At 40.7% G+C, this 23,886-nt stretch overlaps 2 protein-coding genes across 3 annotated transcripts; both read left to right on the top strand.

Annotated features, from left to right (window-relative positions):
• Positions 1 to 126: 126 nt before the first annotated feature.
• On the top strand, positions 127 to 17,298 carry LOC135334321 (mucin-like protein). Of its 2 annotated transcripts, XM_064529465.1 has the most exons (27): positions 127 to 316; positions 3,059 to 3,862; positions 3,946 to 4,069; positions 4,145 to 4,362; positions 4,539 to 4,856; positions 7,599 to 8,279; positions 8,478 to 8,620; positions 8,735 to 9,058; positions 9,366 to 9,889; positions 9,953 to 10,149; positions 10,854 to 11,056; positions 11,112 to 11,343; positions 11,515 to 11,628; positions 11,686 to 11,931; positions 12,888 to 13,159; positions 13,243 to 13,342; positions 13,688 to 13,843; positions 14,087 to 14,203; positions 14,391 to 14,513; positions 14,598 to 14,723; positions 14,914 to 15,027; positions 15,155 to 15,298; positions 15,518 to 15,642; positions 15,691 to 15,803; positions 16,277 to 16,412; positions 16,478 to 16,641; positions 16,829 to 17,298. In XM_064529465.1, the coding sequence occupies exons 1-27, from the start codon at positions 208 to 210 to the stop codon at positions 17,004 to 17,006; spliced, it is 6,105 nt and encodes a 2,034-aa protein (XP_064385535.1). In that variant the 5' UTR covers positions 127 to 207; the 3' UTR covers positions 17,007 to 17,298. The 2 variants fall into 2 exon arrangements, with proteins under 2 accessions (XP_064385535.1, XP_064385542.1); XM_064529472.1 differs by lacking the exon at positions 14,087 to 14,203.
• A 609-nt stretch (positions 17,299 to 17,907) lies between these two features.
• LOC135336525 (uncharacterized) lies at positions 17,908 to 19,778 on the top strand. Its single transcript, XM_064532371.1, has 6 exons — positions 17,908 to 18,217; positions 18,291 to 18,596; positions 18,695 to 18,997; positions 19,071 to 19,154; positions 19,216 to 19,317; positions 19,368 to 19,778. The coding sequence occupies exons 1-6, from the start codon at positions 18,142 to 18,144 to the stop codon at positions 19,571 to 19,573; spliced, it is 1,077 nt and encodes a 358-aa protein (XP_064388441.1). The 5' UTR covers positions 17,908 to 18,141; the 3' UTR covers positions 19,574 to 19,778.
• Positions 19,779 to 23,886: the final 4,108 nt, after the last annotated feature.

The raw sequence follows: 23,886 nt of genomic DNA on the forward strand, positions 1-23,886 counted from the left end.
ATGTATTGTTATCAACATGTTGCTATAGCTTTCTACATGTGTAACATGAAATGACTCAAAATAAATGCTCCCCCTCAATAATGAGGGGGTTCAAAAACATTTGTAATACCCCCTTGTATATAGCTATAGCTACAGAATTAGATTCCTGCAATCCAATATAGCTATAGCTATAGTCTATAAAACATTAAACGTGCTGCAGGAGACTGCATGACTGTTTCTCTTGCAATGAAGCTTCTTATAGCTGTGGCTCTGTTGGTTGTTGGACTCTCTCCTTGCCCAGGCTCAGGACAGACCAGTGAGGCACCAACTGCTGATGGTAAGCACAAGCAAGAGAAGGTAAATTTGTTATGAGCCAATGTACCTTCACCCCCCCCCCCCCCAGTCCACAAATTGATAATACTAGATCTATAGTGCTATCTATTAAATCTATTGTATGACTGTATATGACTGTATATAGTATTATTTTACCCATGCACTATTTTATACGTAGTGTCTGCATGCATGGTTTTGATTTTATCATTGTCTCTGACTTCGCAAATCTATATATAGTTTTGCTTTTGCATCCAATTTGATCACTTAGACATAATTATGTATGCATGCGTGGCGTATTAAAATGCAGAGACACAAAGTCTAGTGGGCTATAAACAAACCTATACAACATTCGATTTTTCAGTAGCAGCTTATAAATGTAATAAAAACCATGGAATTACCATATCAATTCTGCTGAATTGACAAATCGGAGTCAAGAGCCCATAAATAGATAGAGGAACCATCTAACTACAGGAAGGGATCACGTTTCGTAATTTGGTTATGACCACAAGTGGTTGAAGCCCTATATAACACGTGTTATACGCGATATACAGCACAACACTGCGGTTTACAAACAGCATTGTCTCTGACTTCGCAAATCTTGCTTTTGTATGCATCCAATTTGATCACTTAGACATACTTGCATGCGTGGCGTATTAAAAAATGCAGAGACACAAAGTCTATAGTGGGCTATAACCACAAAGCCATACAACATTCGATTTTCAGTACCAGCTTATAAAAACCATGGAATTACCATATTAAAATGTCCAAACTAGGCTTTCCATTTACAAGAACTGCAGTTCACCGGCAATAGTCCGATTCGTTTAATAGCCTGGAATTTTGATTGCTTTTTGAACGCCCACTAACTATACTTCCTTATAGCTTCTGCAGTAAAATTGTGCTGAGCTTGGCACACTCTTTTACATTGTAAAATTAATGCGTTTTTGCAGCCTCTGCATTCTGCAATGCATGCGCTATTATTCTAAAGAAAGGAAGTGTGTGAAATATTGAAGTAAGAGCTACACAATGGTTTTTGTCACCCTGGATCCGGCACTGGATTAGCCTCAAGACCAGGCCGATTAAAATACGGCCTGGTCTCTATTGCATGGTTGATAGTGCACATGCGCGAACTCAGTCACCCAGAATCTGGGTGACTCGTTATACTTTAGTAAACCTTTGTAAAATTAAACCGTAAACTAGTTTGTTTACTAGTTTCTTTCCGTATTAATACTTGTCTCCTGTGAAGCTGTGGCTTATGCTCTCTATTGCGTTGTCGAGAAGACTTGCTGGCTAGCTGTGGCCCTCTATGGTGTTGTCGAGACGGCTTGCACACTAGTCTGAAGCCAGAAAAAGCTCTCATTTGTACAGAAACCAAGTTCAAAACATCACGACCATCCAACCATCATAGAGGTAGATGAGAGCCTCTTCTGGTTTCAGACTAGTGTGCAAGCCTTCTCGACAACACCGTAGAGGGCCACAGCTAGCTAGCTAGGCTATTAGTAGATAGTATGTGGGCGTGTATGGACCACGCCTATGATTAATTACACATGTAATTGGTACCAGCAAGGGCGTATACAGAGAAGAGGGCATGCAACTCACTATGATGTACCCTACGTACTCATCCGACTTCGTATCAGAGACCGGATATGCTAAAAATAGAATCCAGTATACGGACGTGAACAAGTGGGCGGTGTTGTTACGTTTACGGAGTTATAATTATGGGCGTGTACATCAGAGCTGCCTTTGCTAGCTAGCTAGCTAACAGTGCAGTATTATTTTAGAGAAGTGTCATGACCAGTCCTAGTCCAGCCAGGTCCAAGACAACCCCTTTGAGTGGGAAGTTAAGTGCTGGGCGTATTGTTAAGAAGTACCAGAGACTCAGGAAGACAGGTTTATTGTACCTAGGTTTCATCTTCTTGGAGTTGCAACTGTTGGATGGTTTGCCTTTGCCTTTGACACTGCTAGTACGAGCCATACTGCTGCTGAGAACTAGTTTTACTATGCTGCAATCGAGCTAGCTAGCTAGCTAGCACAGATATAAAAAGACTTTGATTTACCTTGTGCGCGCGGTCAAAGGTTACGCGTGGGCGTTTTTGTGGGCAGTTCTAAAAATAGCTCAATAGTCGGATGATTCTGAGAATAGGGCGAGTTGCATGCCCTCTTCTCTGTATACGCCCTTGGTACCAGGCCGTATTTTAATCGGCCTGGATTCGAGGCTAGCACTGGATGTGTCATTGCTTTCCGCTGAAGTCAGCACAAAACAGTGAAAAAACAAACTAGCGTACTCAGGTAGGTTAAGGCAGATTTCAAGAAAACATTAAAATTGAATAAAAATAACCTTGGTTACTATCTTTTTGTGTGCGTTAGCTGTGACCATATAGATAATACAAATTAAGCAATAATTATTATCGTCAATTTAATTATTCAGAATTATGCATGCTGTACATGAAAGCAGTCCTAAAAACTAGTGAAGGTAGACTACTTTTTCCGCATGTAGACTATAATACATTAATTTGTGGACTGATTTTTAGGTGTGGCACCTCCTCTGTCAGTATTATAACATGTATTATGCATTTTTTAGTTCTTGTTGGAATATTATGGTTTATATAAATATCCTACCTCGGTCTAAGCATAATTTTATATCTTATACACTGCTTTAGATACCATGCGCATGCATGTATTGTGTGTGTATAGTTATTATGCATGTATAAATTATTATGTGCTGAATATTAATTGTCCTTATTAACAGGGTCCGTATCAGTTGACAGAGTGGAGTTCTACTATACCTACAGTGATGTCAACATGAATATTTACTTTAACAACTTGATGGAGAATCCATTTTACAATGATGACTACTACAACAACTACTACAACAACTACCCTATGTTTGATGTACCGTGCATTTTGAACCAACTTGTTTTCAGAAGTACTCACACAAATGAGGTATTCCAGGCAGAATACACGGGTACTTGCAATTCCTACAGTGCCAATATCATTCATATCACCATGAATCCTAGAGACTTTCTCAGGCTGGTTGAGAATGAGTTTATCAATACAACCTCTACTACGTCCTTGGAAATGTACACTGCAGATATGCTAGGAGCTCCTTTCAACCTTCAAATACAACCAGATGAAGCCGTTGAGTTTGTCTTGAGATTGTTGTCTTCATCTCTAGGGATTAGTGCCGCCCCTGATTATTGGGCCGATGAGGGGATTATTTTGATACATTTCCTTGCTTTCATTGATGTTGCTACTGTGAATGCCAGCAAGCTATCATTCTCTCGCAATTACCCTCGGGATGTAAATAACACTATTAACATTACGGGTGGTGAAATACTGAACCAGTCGCCTGGTTTAACATTATCTGTGGCTATCAGACTGACTTCGAATGATCAAGCTCTTCTTGCGAGTAAAGGAATATGCACTGGTGATATTAGGAATTCCATTCGAGACTGCTACCTTGCTGTAGAATCAGGATTTGCTGCTGCGTATTTTGGACCGGAGGTTTCACCCAATACCTACTCTGTCAATACTATCTGGAGTGCACCTACAGGTGAACATGCAGAATCAATGTGCGGCTATTATAGTCAATTTGGCTGATAAATCTAAGTGCAAACATGCATTATTTCTCCCCAGATTCTGAGCTTGTGTCTATGTCTATTCAGCTGGAGTACGTCGATGGGTTGACTTTAGACTTGACGCTCGGTCTAGGTCAGCCATTCAGTATTCGATCAACTTATATTGGCGAGATGATTGTCAAGTAAGGCATGAGGTGTTTGGTCAGAATAGGATGAGGCTACTTTTTTTAACACGTACCCTCTCCCCCCCTCTACAGTGTGACGTGTACTAGCAGGGACACTAACAAACATGTGAACCCCATGCTGGACATTGACAATGGTGCAGTGTCTATTCCGCCTAACTATATCCAGAATGATTGGCCCAGCTCCACCACCTTGAATGCACCCAGGGGGCTACATGAGTCTGGTTTGCAAGGTTACTACACATGCAGGACAGAGGGAAACACTTTCCTCAGCCCTCATATTCTGCATTCCAGTAAGTGCAGCACAGACAGTATATGTATTTACCTACTATTATATACAACACATCTATAGCTGTTAGACAACGTCTGTTATTCTAGAGTTCGAAGACGTTATGAAATTTTTTCCTATACTTGATTCAGTTGTACATTATATATAATTATATAATTATAACCTTCTCTCTCTATTCAGATCCTTTTCATATATTTTTCTACCAAGGATCCTCTGCTACAGCTGATGTACATGAAGACATTGTACTTCGCTTTGCACACGCCGGTTTTAACAGAGGTTTTGTTGATGACTTTCGTGGTAATCCGTTCATTGTGCATTTTGCTGATAGTAATTATTATGACCAGCCATTTTTTGAGTACGGTTTCAAAACAAACACTCCACTTCCGTACCATGCTGAGCTGCACATCAACAGGACCCGGTTTGACTATGAGGGAGAGTACAGTATCAGTTACTCTTATAGTTATCTACTACGGCCAAACTTCGTTATCGATGTCAACAGTAAGTTATATGTATGTCTGTGGTAAACCAGAATGATGTATAATAATAATTACCGTATTATTACTGCAATGTTTTTTGCGATTGAAAAATCTTTGTGGGGAAGCCAAATTGACACTTTGCGATCTGGCAAGGATTGTGATGTTGTTCTATAATAATTGCTTGCAAAGCCATATAATTATTAGCATTCGCAAACTTTGCATAATTATATAAATTATGTTGGATGCTTGCGCGAAAAACGTTGTAGTAATAATTATATTTACGTATAATTATGATGTGCTAATAGTGACTGGAGATCAGTGCATGTACAGCAATTAATCCCGTATCACATCCAGTCCAGTTTTGGGCCGGAAGCCACACCCCTTTTAAACTAATTAGAATTTTGCACATGCGGACGGACACGCAGTGAGGACCCCCACAGAAGTAGACCTAGTGATTTCTGAATCTAGCCTAAAATGGACCAACATTACACGTACCATCACTTGTTTTTTTCTGCATGGTTCTGAGTGCTCTATTGATGGATATTATTGGCCGAGCAGAAGTTCGAGAAGCTTATGTAGCTCGAGGCGAAGCCGAGTGCTATACATGATGCTTCGGAGAACTTCTGCGAGACCAATAACATCCACATAGAGCACGAGCGTAAAACGGTGCATTAACTGGTTTGTAGTTTGCAGCCTGAGCTTCTTGCAGCTACCAATATAATTTATAGCTATCGCTCTAGTATAGAATAGCAACCTTCTACGAAAAGATTTTGCTATTCATATTGTGTTGTCGAGAAGGCTTGCTGTGGCCCTCTCTATGGTGTTGTCGAGAAGGCTAGCTACTAGGCTATAAAGCTTCATATACATATAGTAGATAGTATATACATGGGCGTGTATATGAACCACGCCTATGATTAATTACACATGCAATAGATACCAGACAGTATTTTAATCGGCCTGGATTCGATTAAACTACTACAGTTGTAGATCCTAGTCTGGGGCATAGTTTTTCCTTTGATCCAATGATCGAGCTCTGTACAAAAAAACTACAAGGCTAGGTATAACCACCTTGCCCTGGGCTGCACCCTATAAAGCTCGGTGGTTTTAGTGCCATAAAAATCCCTAGAACCCTGGTGGTATAACTATTACGTATAATTATTAGCTATATATTATATCTGGATGTATATAATTATGGGTTGTATGTGTTCAGGGAATATAAATCTACGTAATGATTGCACAATATCTAGGGTGTGTTGGGTTCGCACCACAGGTATGTATATTAAGAGAGGGTGCAGCCCAAGAAATGCATACTACTCAAGACTACAATAATTATAGCCACTTTACTATGAAAACAACACAAATGTAATTATGCTTAAAATAATTCTTTTTTAAGAGACCCAATTAAAGGTAATTCAGCACTCAGTCTGGCTATAGGAGTCTGAGTGGCTGTGGAATTTGTAGTGGTTTTGTCCCTACACATCATAGTACAACGGTTCAGTTCAATATAATGATGTGTATCAAGATAGGTGCAGTAAGAGTGTCAAACACTCACTGTCACCACTGTTAAATTTAATAGTGTTGTTGAGTAAACTGTGGTTTGCGTTGCCGCAAATGATTACACAGAATGGGGCAAATGCTGTTTCAACACTTTTTACTCTTCTCTATACTCTGGTGTGTATTGCAAACATCAGCATATCTTTCTAGGTTACTTTTTTAATAATTATTGTGTATATATAAGACTTTCATTGAAACGAATGTGTACAGTCAACATTTTTTCTGGAAATGGAAAATGGGCATGTCTGTTAATGAGCATGCAACAGCTGTTACCAGAGGAGGTACGACAGGCGCGGTGCAGCTCAAGCAATTAGCTACTGATTACTCTCAGCAAAAACATACAACGTGGGCGGGGCGTGGACGGATAATTATTGTTCAATCAAAGGCTAATTGCCTGAGCTGCACCGCGCCTGTCGTACCTCCTCTGAGCTGTTACTATGGACATAGGCATGTTTATCTTCTATGCATGCACAGATCGACGCCCACGTGCACTAAGTTTGCACTGCTGTTTGCACCCACGCATACAAATTTCGATATGAATATCATTAAAACCTGCAATCCCACAAGGACACATTGTAGTAGTTTTAAATTTCGTTGTACGTTGAATAAAAGCTAAAGAGCTGTGGCGGTGCATAGTGACGTTTGCATTCTTGTGGGATGTCACGCTCTGGGACAACTCTCAACACAGCAGCATGCCAGTCTCCAGGGTGCATATAAAGCTAGGGAGTGGTTTCCAGTCAAGTAAGTATATCATTTGATATCAGACCTTATAGCTTCTAGTAAATCTACAAAAAGGCATGCATGCAACAAAGTTGCTCCTTTACCTGAACTTCATGTAATAATATAATATTTAGAGGTGTGTTTCAAACCTAATATTGATGGCACTGTTCAGGGAATACGTAAAATAATATTAAGCTATAATTATGAACAGTACAAAATTAATGTAGAATGGATAATTCTCTTTTAACACCCAATTATAAAGGTAATTCAGCAATGGCACCAAGGTTTGAGTGGCTGAGGAATTTGTATTACATATTTTAGTGGTTTCTTTTGATGTACGTTACATCATCCTACACAGACAGTTCTTTGAAGTGTACCTATTAACAAGGCAAATGCTTTTAGTTTGCTTGTGTATTTCATTAATTGCCGAAGATATCATTGGAACTTAATTATACATTGCTATAATTGTGTCTTAAACATTTCCCCACAGAACCTGAACTCACTCTCTACCCACCTGTCCTGACTGTGCTCAGTTCTAACTCTCCTGATACAACCGCCTCTCTCACTTGTACCGCCAGCAATTCAAATGCCCCCATAGTGTTCCCGGGAAATTACACATCACTGGGCATCATGTCTACCTACCTGGATGACACTAACAGCTCTGTGAGATTGGATTTTGAATTGGACAAAGACCTCATTGAGTTGCTAGATGGGATGGAGTTTATCTGTGAAGCCAGAGATCCAGATGATTTTCAATCCACTGTGTCAACGGCTAGCTCCACCTTCAGGGCAGTGCTAGGTACTTTATTTATTGGTTCCTCAGGGCAATCATTTTCTATTGTTCGGTTATCTCTCTTTGCAATTGAGCCTGACGGTGATCGTAAACAAGTTATGGATAGTGCAATGATCAATACAGCCAGATCGTTTGAATGCCTGTGGTATATCAATCCTACACGAATGGATCTTGAGACCATCGCTGGGACGTTGTTCTGGAAAATTTACCTCCCGAAGTCAAAAAAAGAAATAGAATTCACTTCAGATGTTAGTCGTAAAGATTTTATAGTCACTACACTCGAGAATGGTATCACTCTCAATATTCTGGGAGATTTCTTTGGAAGTGTTTCGTGTATCTATGGCGGTGACAGTGTAAAGATTACCGTTGTCACTGAAGGTAAGTGCATGTGCAACTCTATATACCTTGCTTCGTTAATTTTGTCTATAATTATAGATCAGAGTTTGTTATAAAATCAGTCCTAATCATAAACTAGCACTAGCTGTGTGCAACACTTGACCCAGCCAGACTCATGAATTATAATTATAGAGTGAGCTTATCTATAAGCTGAAATGCTCATCCTATCTCTCCCTTCAGCTCTTGTGGAGGGTGTCGACTTCTTTCCTCCTATCTTTCCTGATGATGCTGTGGAATTGTTTGATAGTGATGATGGATGTTCACAGCGGATTTACTCGAGTACTGGTATTCCCTTTGGAGCTTCAGCACACCAATACGTTCATGTGAGTTGAAAATAATGTCTGATTAACTTAATTTGTCCAAACGCACATGCACACATGCTCACGTATACAATGACTATTATAGTTTTGCTGAATGGACGTACTTTTTCCCTGCAGGTCTGCACGAATGGCATGCTGACTGTTGGCACTCCACCTCTCTTACTCGGTACAGCACAAAAACAATTTCCTACATCCGATACCAGAATCAGCCAATCAAATTTGCTCGTTCCATTCTGGAATGACCACGATGGCCGAGACCCTGAGTCTAGCGTAACTTACAGAGTGTACGGTGGTGCTGCCGGGGATCCAGATTTTATGCAGAATGTGAGCTCCTTCATTTCAAAATACATCGATGCTGAACTATTTGAACCTACCTGGATGCTAGTAGCCTCCTGGAGGGACGTTCCTCCGTATCCTCACACTGCAACAGACAGGGGAAGAGTGAGTGCTGTGTGCATGCATGAGGGTGTATTACTATAATTTTTATGATAGTATAGGGCCTATAATTATAGCATCAGCTAGAGTTCATTAAGAATTGCTGTGTGTGATAGTAGATGGCCTATAATATTGGGTGCCCATAACTAGCATCAAGAATTCATCCTTGAATAGCGAAAATGTTTCGAGCCTCAGAATAAGTGATCAGTTATAGTTTTTGTAGAAGGTGCATGTCCTTTATTAAGAGAAGATTGCCTTCAATTGCTAATGGAGTACTAATCAACATTGATTAATTTCTTTTTTTATATTTCAGAATTCGTTTGAAGCCATTATCATAACTGATGGTGTAGTAACGTTTGCTGTGTACACGTATATCTGTGATGATTTGCAATGGGGTCAGTCGCAGGATGGTGACTATTCTACCATCGGCTACAACATCAATCCGGCCTCATTTTTTGGTAGTGATAGCAAAGAATTACCTTCCTTCCACGATCATCGTCTTTCAAACATTCCCATGAGCGAGATGATTGCATGTTCCAGCCTTGCTAGAGGATCACGTTATCATAACGAAGTGTATTTTGTTGGCCGATCTAAAGATACCACACAATTAGCACGTGCAGAATGTACAAGCACTATCAACAACGATACCTTGTATGGTGACATCATTGATGGAACCACACTAAAGGATGGATGCCCTTGCAACTCGGCTCAAGCATCAAGAGACTTTGCCTTTCGTTTCATTGATATGTTTGAGTTGACATTGGACACTGTGTATGCTGGCCAGTTCTGTGTGACTCCATCATTCTCACAGACAAACACCATTCTCTGTTGCTATGGGTAAGAGGGTCACATGATGGGGTACTCGTTAGCTACTTCTGATTAATTTTCTTTTTATTACAGACGGAACAGTGGAGCTCTCAACAATGTCAGTGGTATCAGTGGAGTGGTGGCGTATAGTCCTAGCTTCTTCCCAAGAGAGTTTCTTGATAATGATTACAACTTGCGTCACAAATGCAGCATAGGAGGTGAAGCTGACACACTGTACAGGACTAGACGACCTCCAGTGACCTGCGACACGTATTCCCCACCAAGAAGAAGTGAGTGCTAGTGGAATAATTGTTTGTTGTAAAGTAGAGATCTATAAAAACAGTTAATGGCAAGTACAGCTACATAGCTATAGCTATTTAGCTAAATATGCAGTTACCTGTATATATAATGTGTCCTTCAACCGGGCGACGCCCCAACTTGATTTATTATTAACTTATTACATTGTGATGAGGGAATCGAACCCATGCCTTTTCTATCATCTGATCTTATAGGAGAGCTACCTAACCACTAAGCCACACCTATTCTTCCCCGATCTGTGTACTATTAGTAATTCTAGTGTGATGAAATCAGTAATTGTTAAGTACCGTATTTGGTAATAGAACATAATTATGCATAGGAAGTATAATAACCTTTAGCTTTATTAGTGGTGTATGATTATGTCCTGAGTTGTTATTCTTTTACTAGCTAAGTCTAGAATGTTCTCTACTTGCCAGTGTTACCATACCTACTAATTCTTCACGATTTTTGTACTACTAGTATTTTCGTCTGTTGTGACATTGCTGAGAGTCTATAATTACTAGTATTAGTGGAGTGTTGGCAGTTAAATTCACCTGCTAGAAATGTTTACTAGTTTATACAAATATCCACCTGTTCAGCTAAGTAAAGTGCGGAGTTATCTATTCTATAATCATGTAATTGTCTGCGCACACACACACACACACACACACACACACACACACACACACACACACAGCCTTCTGTACGGGTGATCCTCATCTCACCAACCTTGATGGAGCTAAATTCACATTTAACGGTTGGGGAGAGTACATTCTACTGGAGTTGGAGACTGATGACACCACGTTCTGGGTGCAAGCTCGTATGCAACCAATCACAAATTCTTTGGCTACTGAACTAGCGGCTTTCGCTTTCGCTATGAGCAGGGACACTCCCGTAGAAGTACGTCATGAATATTAGTTAGTTGGAATTGTGTGAATTATATTCCCTCCAACAGATACGCCTGAATGCAACTAGACAACTTGAGATCCTAATCAGTGGAGAAGATGTAACGGACCAGCTGGTCAACGTCAGCTCTTCTATATCCACTGACCTCTATTCTGTATCTCGAAGCAGTTCCAATTCCATTCTGGCCACGTTCCCGAATGGAATGGGATTAATGGTGAATCTCTCCAGCATGCTCACCTTCACAGTTATCATCCCTGATGCCTTCCGTGGACTAACTAGAGGTACATAACATTCATAGCTGCGTTTTGTGTGAACAGAGTACATACTAGCTGAGAGCTCTTTCTGTTACAGTGTAGTGGGTAATTTTGTATGGTGGTATTAATGTTAGGTATGCACATTCAATTTGGCGAAAATACAGTAGGTCATTGATTAAGAGTTTATTTTCTATGCAGGAATGGTTGGGAACTACAACGGTAATGTCACTGATGATGTCGTATTCCGAAACGGAACTATGGTGCCTATTAGTGAATTTTCCTTTCGGATACTACATCAAATAGGACTGTCATGTGAGCTATTGATTTATGACCTGAGCATATCCTGACTAACTAACTTATTGTTCACAGGGCAAGTGGATGCTTCAGAGTCTCTCTTCACTTACCCTGAGGGCTTGACTGCTGCAGACTTTGCTGTCCTTGACCACGATCCACCCTACCTGGATGAAGTGGTAGCCAATGCGTCAGCAGAAGTGCTTAAAATGTGTGGAGATAATGTCGAGTGTATTTTTGACTCTATAGAAACAGGAGACATCAATATCGGCCTTGAAACCGTGACGATGATTTCCATAATTGATGAAGATGAGAAGCAAGCATGTACGTTAAAATTATGTTCCATTGGGTAATCTTAACTACCGTATAGCGGGTACACTTTGTGGAATAACCGTTAGTTGAGCTTTTTTGTTTGCAGCATGCATGCATGCGATATTGGGTATAAATGTTCGCGTATAGCCGAGATTAAGTGTTTTATCCGAGTGAGCTGGTATTAAAACACATGATTTTGGCTAGGTGCATGGGTTCTAGTGCTGTCACGTGATCTCTAGTTTTGTGTACAACTTGTCATTTGTACAGCTTGACCTGTTAGGCAAGTTTTTACCTGCATGGCTATCCATTTCATTAATTCAATGTCTCGATTTATTTGTATAAGTAACTTGAAAACTCAAGTTATAATATTAAGTTAATAATTATGACTACTTTTAGATAAGCTGAAGTTGGCTAGAGATTATGTAATCTAAATTATGTAAGTGGTATTTTTTTGGAATAACTAAGAAAGGTTTTTGCAAAATAGCAGCCTTTTGCAGCATGCATGCATGCGATATTAAATTTGTGGGTATAAGTGTTCGTGTAGCCGAGATTAAGAGTTTTATCCGAGTGAAACATTAAAACACGTGATTTTGGCTAGGTGTGTTCTAAAGGATTTAGTGCTGTCACATCATCTCTAGCCTCGTGTAAAGCTTGTCATTTGTGCAGCTTAACCTGTTATATACCTGGCTACATTTCATTCAATGTGTCTCGATTTGTTTGTATAAGTAGCTTAAAGCATACGTATTAAGTTAAAGCATAGATAGCTGATTGTCTAGAGATCATGTAAGTTATGTACTTAATTACAGCAACTACTTACTGCTGCTCTGTCCACTTACACTTTCATTTACGTACCTGCTTGAGATTAAAGTTTAGGCTATTAAGTTATGTCAGTATAATACAGTCATGTGTAAATTACAGCAACCACTTACTTACTGCTACATTGCAATCGTCACCACCTTTACCTACAGCTAACTTCCCTCCTCTCATCTACGGCCCTGTGAGCCTCTATGTTACGCTGGGGGAAAAGGCTGTACTGGTGTTCAATGTGACTGATGACAAAGGCAATATCAATGTTACGCTGGTGGATGGACTGCCAGCTGGGGCCACTCTACTGCCTACCCCTAAGGGTGACTATACAATGGAGTTCACTTTCAGGTTGGAACTTAATGCGATTGCCGATATTTCTCTCGTGTTTTTGGCCACTGATGAGCTGGATGCTGGGTCAACTCTGGAAGTGCAGGTTTGTGGCTTGCAGCAACAAGAGTGTTAGACAATAGTTATTGCTGCAATGAGGTGCCACTATGTTTTTGCATTTACTCATAGATTGTAATCTGTGCTTGTGAGAATAATGGCAACTGCACACTGGAGGGAGTGGTGGATCAGAGTGCCAGTACTGTCGTCTCCAACTGTGTATGCCCTCAAGGTATGGTGCACCTTGTCAATAGCTATATATACAGGAGCTGCATGTAACATCAACTTGCATGCTTGTCTAAGAAACCAGAGAGATGCTCAAGCCCCTATACAGTCAACTGATCTAAACTAGCTCACTAGGCTAGTAGCCAGCCCAACCCAATCATGCAGAGAGAGACTGTGTTGTCATGACAGTATAATTATAGCTAGCTAGCTTGCTCGAATCAAATATTTTTATCTGCTAACTGGAAGGGTGGTTTGTACGAACCTAATGAACTGACCATGGATCCGCCACTGATATTGCAACAATATAGTAGTAGAAGTTACCTACATACATGCATACAATGCACTGCTTCAGGTTGGGAGGGTGACTTCTGTCAGGATGATGTCGATGGTTGTACCAACTTTGACTGTTTCATGAGTGTGGATTGTGTGGACGTCCCTGCTCCAGGAGTGGGGGCAATGTGTGGTCCATGCCCTCCAGGGTATCTTGGAGACGGGTCGAAGTGCGCTGGTAAGCTATCACCCTCCAGGAAATTGTTATAGTTATGTAGTAGAGCTACATTGTATGTTCTGATTAGCATGCACACCCTGGCAATTTCTATATGTAGTATATAGCTATGTGCATGCTCAGTGTGTGCTGCATGGTTGGCTTTGAGAGTATATAATTATACAGTTTCTTACGAGTCGTCATAAAACTACGTATTTAATTATCGTCACCTAATCGTAATTCCTTGTAATGCATTGATCTCCTCAGATATCGACGAGTGTAATGGTATCCATGGTTGCGCTCAACTGTGTGTCAACCAACCGGGAAGCTTCGAGTGTGCCTGTTACCCTGGTTACGAGCTTGATAGTCTAACACAATGTATAGGTAAGTGGATGAGTTATTTCGAAAGCGACCTTTAATTTGATATAGGAATAATTATAATTATGTCCATTTTCATGGTTGCATTGAAATAGCATTTATGTATAGTAGCTCTTTAAATTAGCAATTACTTTCGGGCCCATGGCCATGCAAATCTATGATTGATATGGAAAACACTACTTGCTTCCTTCAGATATTGACGAGTGCTCTTTGCTCAATGGTGGTTGTCATCAGATCTGCAGCAACAGGATTGGAGGGTTTGATTGCAGCTGTGAGGAAGGGTACACCATTAACACTGACAACAGAACATGCCAAGGTATTATGACTATGTACTGCTATCATAAACCTCTTATTTATCTTTGCAAATTTATTTACCCTCTACATTTATTTATACATGCAGTTGACCCAATAGCGATGTGTGATGCTAGTAACAGCTGTGCCCAATCATGTGTGAGATTATCCGGAGTGGAAACATGCGGCTGTCTCCCTGGTTACGAACTGGCGTCCAATGGGATGAATTGCACAAGTAAGTTTAGTAAAGCTGTCGAAAAACAACTTTGTGCTTTGGGAACAGATGCTGTCTTTAATGGGATGTATAGTAATAATTATAAATCGAAGCCATTATTGTACAGACCTATATTTTGGAATGGTATTTTATATATGAGGCTCCCACTGTGATGCACATGAATAAGAGTTTCCCTCACCACCCTTCACAGATATCAACGAGTGTCAGGAGAATCCATGTGAGCAGATCTGCACTGACATGGAGAGAGATTACGAATGCTCGTGTCGTGAGGGATACCAGCTGTTGCCTGGGGGGAGATGTACCGGTGAGGGGGTGTTGTGCAACAACAGTTTTTATATATTTATATACAAGTACGATGCTATACAGTACCCATAATAAATTATGTATGAATGATGTAATTATGACTCAATATAAATCTCTTTCCTTTACAGATATCAACGAGTGTTTGGTGGCAGCTCTGGACATATTTGCCCCTGACCTTTGTGAACCCTCTATGTTCTGTGTGAATGTTGAGGGTAACTACAGCTGTGAGTGTCCGGCTGGTACACTACTAGTGGAGGGAGTGTGTGAAGCTGGTAAGTACACCCAATCCTAATAGACTATATCAGAATGATAGGAGTGTCATATCGGATTCAACTTAATTTTTAAAATCAGTATATATACAGTAAGAGCTCAGATGACATAATATTTTGTTGTAAATCACATTATCACATCGTACACGCTGTCATACTACATCACACATTCATGCCGTACCAGAAGCTAGTTTCAGTTACCTATATACAACACACACACAGAGAATGTGCTAACCACCACTGCTGCACTACCAGTGACGACTGTACCTAATGACACTGATACTATTCCTACTGATACTATTCCTAATGCCGTTGTCGTGGAGATCAACGGATTTACTCCTTCCACGGTAATAACTACACAAATTAATATTTTGTACTGAGTCCTTTTCCTCCAGTTCACTCCTGAGAATCAGAGGCGCTTCAGAGAAGCCACAGCAGATGCTGTCAATGGCTACTGTGAGGAAAATGAGTGTCTCGTAGTATTCCCGGACCCTCAGGCAAGAGCGAGGTGAATTGATTCATACAGCTACTGTATTAACGACGAAGAATAAAATCACAAGAGAATAATACAGTGGCGTAGGCAGAGGGGGGCTGACGGGGCTAGAGCCCCCCCCTTTTGTGTTTCATCAACTCCAAACCAGCTTGAATCACGTTGATCTGTCAATGTATTCTGCACTGCACTGCACTGCATGCGTAGTTACTAGAATGCTGTCATTCAATGGTTATGTGGGCAGGACCATCTACTGCGCATGTTTACTGCTGATGTTAAGTGATGACCTTTTTTTAGGTAAAATTCCAAGCTATTCAGCGCCTGCTCTGGCCCTGCTCAATGGATTTGAGCCCTACCCTTCCCAAAATCCTGGCTACGCCACTGTAATACACAAAGTTGCATTAATTATGTGACTCAAGCACTGATAGCCTGCCCCCCCCTCCTACACACATGCATACATACACACACACATGCACACACTCTTGTCTCAGGAGGAACACTCTCACCGCTGACAACCTCTACATTGCTGACATCACTAGCACTGGAGAGTCTAGAGTCAGCTTCAGCTTGTATGCTCGTTTGGGTGGTGGCATCCTCAGCGGCAGTGCCTTGGCAATGGCTGTACTGGTGAGAGTCTTTCCTTGCTACGATATAATTATGTGTGGGTGGATTTGAACCTCCCTCTCCTATAGGATCACCGTGACGAGTACGCAGCCCTAGGCTTTAATGTGGCTAGTGTACAGCTGCCTACGGAATCAACCACCATTCTGACGACCAGCCAGATCATTGGTATAGCGGTGGGGGTTGTTCTTGGACTAATCTTAATACTGATCCTTCTTCTGATTATTATCACATGGTGAGGCTGCTGTTTTATTATAATAAGTGCATGGATCATATTAAATAGCAAAAACTCAATATCTATAGTTATAGTAGTAAAGCCTGCATGCATGGGCCCTCTCAATGCACAACTTTATTTGTTGCAATCTTTTATTCAACGTCTAGTCTAGTGTGACCACTCTCTCATAATGATTCTTTCCTTGTAGTTGTTGTGTGAAGCATCGATCAGGACAACCCAAGAATGGAGGAGACCTCACCAATGTTGGCACTAGCCTTGACATGAAGCCATTACCCCACAAGGGCCTTGAAGAACAAGCCGTGGGACTAGAGTCTGAGGAGAAGGAAGGGGATCTCGACTATGAGAGATATAAGACCATTAAATAAACCATTAATTTACAGTATTTTGGTGACACTATAATAGATATAGGTATAGCTGCTGAACTTTTAGCTTTGTTTTGTCTTCTAGACTTATTATTGTCCATGTCCCCCTGCGGCTCTACTATTAATAAATAAATAGAGCGGGTATAAACGTAATTTTTCATTAGTGCAAACTTTCGTATGAATTCCCATTAATTTCTGTTCTATTCGTACAGCTCAGAATAGCGATGTACACATGTAGAAGCTATTGCACATTATAAATTGTTTGTACTGCTTAATTTTCTTATTCAGAGTCTAATGCCTAAATATCCACCATACGAAAATAACCCGCTATTATAATAATTATGGACACACTGACAGTCAATCGATATCATGAATGATACATGTTTAGTTAATGATCTTTACATCTCTACATTTACGGGTAATACATTCTAGTTCGATTGCCACTAAAAGCGATATGGACCTGAGATGGCTCATTCTTTCAACAACTCTTGTGGCATCTATACAAGGTTTGTCTGTGAGGAGTCAGTGCATTGTGTTTCTATGTGGTATAGAATCTACGTGTATTATATTTGCAGCTCAGTTCGCAGTACAACCAGTATCAGTGGTACAGGCCCAAGGGCTGGATGCAGTGTTTGAGTGTCTGTATCCTGGAGCGCAAAGTTACAATTGGGGGCTCAATGGAGAGTTTCCTACTGAGAATAACTACCCACCTGATGTGACTGTTACCCCATCGTCTGGTGATATCCCAGCAACCCTGACCATCCCAGCCATAGGGCTGTACAACAACACTGTGGTGCAGTGTGAGGCAGTAGTTAGAGACGGACGAACGTTCATACCTGAATTATCAGTAAATGCTACCTTGCAAGTACAAGGTACTCACAAACAATAAATAGCTTGTTTTTCTACCCTGTTCCTCTCAGGTCTTCTTTCAGCTGTCTCCAACCTCCATGCTCAGTCATCAAGCACCAACATCACAATCACCTGGGATGCTCCCTTCTCTCTTAACCTCACCACAGCTGAACCAGACATACAATATTGTGTGGATGTGTACGATAGTGCCTCTGGTGTTCTACTACACTCTGAGTGTGGTATTATTGAGGAACACTACACCTATTCCCTTAGCAACCCCTGCTCGTATATGTTCACAGTGATACCTAGGAGCAATGTAGATGGAGCTCTCAATGGGACCACTGTGTTCGGATGTATACAAGATGGTAAGAACGTGAAATTGCACTAGAGTAAGTTTGAGTTGGCTAATTGATTTCAATCACATGCACTCAAATACAGCACGGACTCAGAGATTCACAGTGCAGCCAGTGTCAGTGATGCAAGCTGAAGGCTTGGAGACAATATTTGAGTGTTTGTACCCTGGTGCCCTGAGTCACAGTTGGGGGATCAATGGAATGTACCCAGCTGATGATGCATTTCCACCTGATGTAACTCGTACCCTACCGTCTGGTGATACTCCAGCAACACTGGCCATTCCAGCCACAGACCAGTACAACAACACTGTGGTGCAGTGTAGGGCTGTGCTCATTGTTGAAAGAAATATGCAGATTGTGCCAACATGTGATGTTCTATTATTAGTACAAGGTATTACTAGCAAGTTTTCTAATACGTTGGTTATTTTCAATTGAATACCTTGCATGTTACGTACTAATAGCAGAAAATACCGCATTATTACACTTCAGGTCGACTGGGTTCAGTTACTGGACTGAGACTGAACATGGTGACCTCTACTTCAATGACTCTCATCTGGGATGCTCCCTTCTCTCTAGACCTCACCACAGCTGAGCCAGACATACAGTATTGTGTGGATGTACACAGTGTCCCTGGAGGACAACTGGTGGAGTCAACATGTGACATCATCGACACTAACTACACCTTCTCTACCAGTGATCAAGACCAGTTAATGTTTACAGTGACACCAAGAAGCAATGTGGAAGGTAGTCTCAATGGAACCTCCAGTGAACTAGTCGGACCTCCTTTGCAAGGTAATTAAAATGGTATGTGTACCAAGTAGGATAGCCACATGATACTTAATCTTTCCCACCCCTCTCCTCACAGGTAACGGCACGATCACTGACGGCACACCATCGCCATCTCTTCCTACTATTGAGTCTGCTCAACCACCGTTTATTACGATAGTTGGTGGGTATTAAAATAGGCTAAGCCGCGGCAGACTTAACTATATATATACCCATGCATGCAGTGTCTTCCGGTGTGACTGCTGTGGTAGTTCTACTCCTACTCTTAGTCATTGCCATTTTAACCGCTATTGTCATAGTGAAACGAAAACAAAGGAATCACAAAGGTAAATGTTTATGTTAACTTTTTATAATTTAGGTGATGTTGTTGTATCAGATGGAAGAGTGGATTTATCATCAACATTGCCAGGAATTGAGCAGCCTAACGAAGCTCATGCTCCAGTGCTCAATAAGAACATTGCCTATGAGCAGACACGGATACCAAGACACAATGAACACACCACCACCATCGTCACGACGGTAGTAGCAACGGAGGATGAGAACATTGAGCCAAGTCATGACTATGAAGAAATATTGCTCTAAATATCCAAATAGCATTTCGAAGAGACATGCAATTCAAATCAATAATCACTAGTATGTCACGATGTTGATTTTCAAGTAGATCTGTAAGCACTCACTAGGCAGGTGCGTGTATAAACAATTCAAGTCAGTGATATAGCACAACTAGCATGCATGATTCAACACATTTTAAATTATCATAACAATAATTGTGCTCTTGGGTGGTCTGTTGGGGTTTGGTGTATATGTACACTTGCAGACAGGCTCACTGAATGTTACTTGTTTGGTTAATGATCTTTATGTGCCACAAATGTGCATGCCTACTGTAACTATAGCTATTGAGATGGAACTGAGATGGCTCTTTCTATCAACAGCTCTTGTATCTATAGAAGGTTGGTTTGTGTTGAGTCAGTAGATTGTATTTCTGTCTATGCATGGTATTATAATTATGTTTGCAGCTCAGTTCACAGTACAACCAGTGTCAGTGGTACAAGCCCAGGGGATAGATGCGGTGTTTGAGTGTCGGTATCCTGGAGCAGCACATCACAATTAGAGGATCAATGGAGAGTTTCCTACTGAGGATAACTACCCACTAGATGTGACTGTTACCCTATCGTCTGGTGATATCCCAGCAACACTGACCATCCCAGCCACAGCACAGTATAACAACACTGTTGTGCAGTGTGAGGCAGTCGTTGTAGCCGGACGAGTGTTCATACCTGAATTATCAGAAAATGCTACCTTGCAAGTACAAGGTATAGTCACAAACATTACATTAATAGCTTGTTTTGTACCCGGTTCCTCTCAGGTCCTCTTTCAGCTGTCTCCAACCTTCATACTCAGTCATCAAGTACCAACATCACAATCACCTGGGATGCCCCCTTCTCTCTTAACCTCACCACAGCTGAACCTGTAGTTTTACTCCTACTCTTAGTCATTGCCATTTTAACAGCTGTTGTCATAGTGAAACGAAAACTAAGGAACCATAAAGGTAAACTGTTGACAATTTTGTTTATTATATTTACTATTTCTCTTTAATTTAGATGATGTTGTTGTATCAGATGGAAGATTGGATTGGTCATCAACATTGCCAGGAATTGAGTAGCCTAACGAAGCTCGTGCTCTAGTGCTCAATAAGAACATTGCTTATGAGCAGACACGGATACCAAGACACAATGAACACACCACCACCATTGTCACCAGGGCAATAATAATGAGCCTAGTCATGAGTACGTATTAGTTATTGCCCAGCCAGAGTGCAACATGCCATATATTGCACTGGATGACATAATGCCCTCGGGGCCTGCGGTCCTCGGACATTATATTGCTCCAGTGCAATATATGGCATGTTGCACGAGGGCGCCTGCAATAACTAACTTGTTGCCCAATGACGTTAAACTCGTCTGACTGGTCATATAAACCGTCATAAAAGACATGTGTTTTGAAGGAATTTAGTGTATTCATTAGTTTTGCTGAATTCCATAGTAAATTTTTTAGGTTTTCTTCCCACTATAGTAGTTGTAAAGGTAGTAGCCTATAAAAGGGACCAACTGAGTATAGGGTGGGATGGTGGGGCATAAGTCCCAAATGGATATCTCTTAAAGAAATGTACTACATATACACACATGCATATAATCCAGTGCATTATGCCATATAATGCAGTGCAATATATGGTAGCCATGGCAGTGATGCAACATGCCATATACTGAGCACTGGATTGCTTTGATCTGCCCACTCACTGGGAAACAAGAAGAAGTATTACCTCAGGGACATTTTTAGAACGATTGAACATCACTTCACATCGATTAATGTGGCAACATAAACCACATCTCGCCCTCCAACCATAGTATAACTATAACATAAAGGTCAATTTAGTACCCTATTATTCTCAATTATGCTAGTTGCTAGAAGTTATTATTATTAGAACTATTATTCCAAAAATTATGCTAGCATAATTTTCCAAGCGAGGGCTTCAATCCATAATCACTCTGTTGTCTACGACCTCAGTATCTCTCCTCCACCTCTGAGCTCTCAATGACAAACAGTTTAGCGATATCTTTAGCTTGAGTCGTAGCTTGATTGGGTAGTCATCGTCCTTACACAACTTTTTGCGACCATTATCATAGAACACAGAGAACTTGATCGGACATATCATTCTCAACGACAAAAGGAAAGAGGAATTAATGTTTAGTTGCATGCATGGGAAGAAGCCAATAGACGAGCTAAATGTATTACTGTCTGATTATAATAATTATCAGACGTGGTGGAGGCCAACTGCATGGCCACTGCATGCATGTGCCGTTTGTTATGCCTCTACATACAAGAGTGTATAATTATCATAAATGCTGCCACCAGCGCAAAAAAGTGCCCATGCATACAACTATAATTATGTCGATAGCTAATGTGGTGATATGAATGGTATTCACAGATATGTCTATCCAGGAGTACATTAATGGTCTACCTGTTTAATAGCTAGCTGTACATGCAATTGTTGCATGTCAGTATCTAGAAAATCAAGTCTGACCTTATAAAACCAGTTGTCAACAAGAAGTATACTCATTTTTAAAATTATCGAGATTTGCATTTACACCTGAACCTTTAACCTTAAAACAGTTGTCAACAAGAAGTAGTAATATAGTGTTTTTAGATTTGCATTTACACCTGAATCTTTCCAGTTGTCAACAAGAAGTATATAGGGTATCTATAAGTATAATTATAGTGCACATGGTTTCTAGAGATTTTCATTTACATCTGAGCAACAACTTTAAACCTAGTGTAGTATATTGGTTTTTAAATTGAACCTTTAACTTAAACCAGTTGTCAAAAAGAAGTACGTAGTATATAGTGGTTTCTAGAGATTTGCATTTACATCTGAACAACAACTTTAAACCTTGTTCAAACCAGTTTGAGATTTTAGTATAAAATGCATGAACCAAGGAACACCATGGACTCTGTGTTCAGAACATTGAGGAAGGAAGGTATTGGATCGGAGAAGAAAACAGCAAAGCCATTTTCGAAGGAAGAAGAGCAGCAACTTTGGTCATCTGGAGCATTGGGTGTGCAAGACCCTGTATCACTTTAACGTGCTGTATTCTTTTCAAATGGCAAAAGTTTTTGCCTGAGAGGAGGAAACGAGCATCGTGAACCCAGTTGAAAAGAGAAGTCGGAGGCTACAGATACACTGAGAATGCATCCAAAAACCGTGCAGGTGGACTTGGCCAGTTAAAACTGCAGAACAAAACTGTTTTCATAGCAGCAGTTCATGAAGCTGGAGAAAGATGCTATTGCTACCTACTGGATCTGTACATCAGTAAGCTTCCTAGAAAGCTATCGAAACCGACTTGTTTTACGTCCGTCCCCTCGAAAATGTCCAACTCGAATCTCAAACATGGTACACTTGTGTCCCTGTAGGAAGAAATAAACTGTACAAAATGGTGAACGACATGTGTACTCTTGCTGGGATTCTGGGAAGAACAAATCATCGCCTCAGAGCAACAGGCGCTACTGAGCTATACAATGCTGGTGTTCCAGAGAAAATCATTAAAGAGCGAACTGGACATCGTTCTTTGGAATGTCTACGAATGTACGAGCGTACAAGTGAGAAGCAACAGAATGCCGTATCCAGAGTTTTATCTGCACAAAAAGAAACCTGTTTCAATGTGGAAATGACGAAACTGGCAGAAAACACAACGAACATTGCAACTCACTCATCTGTTCCAGTTATGAACTTCCATAACTGCCAAGTGAACATCAACCAATACAGTCACGGGTCCATCGTCGACAGTGGAGCTTCTCTCAACCATTAGTTATGTTATTACGTTACTGGACTAGCTCTTATAATTATTTTGTTATTACTGTCATGCATTGTAAATCACAATAAACTGTTAATGTTGTAGTTTGTAGCCCAGATATTACTATAGCTCATAGTTCCCTGCTAAATACACTCAAATGGGATCTAATAGAAATAGAGCACATAGCAACAATAAGCAAAAACACTCTAAAACTATGGTATAATGCGTTTTGCAAACCACTCCACAATTCTATCACTGAATGCTGAATGCTATGATTATAATTATGTTTAGTTAATGATCTTTACTAGAATCTAGGTGATGGCGGTTAGATTCCCAGCAATCATAATTCTCTTGATGGCAACTAAACTAAAAGTAATGGACCTGAGATGGCTCATTCTTTCAACAGCTCTTGTGGCATCTATACAAGGTTGGTCTCTCATAGTCAAACTCAGTGCATTGTGTTTTTATGTGTTTGCAACTCATGATCAGTTCACAGTAGGACCAGTGCCAGTGGTACAGGCCCAGGGGCTGAATGCAGTGTTTGAG

This window comes from Halichondria panicea, chromosome 1 (genome assembly GCF_963675165.1).
Source record: "Halichondria panicea chromosome 1, odHalPani1.1, whole genome shotgun sequence".
Classification (NCBI taxonomy): domain Eukaryota; kingdom Metazoa; phylum Porifera; class Demospongiae; order Suberitida; family Halichondriidae; genus Halichondria; species Halichondria panicea.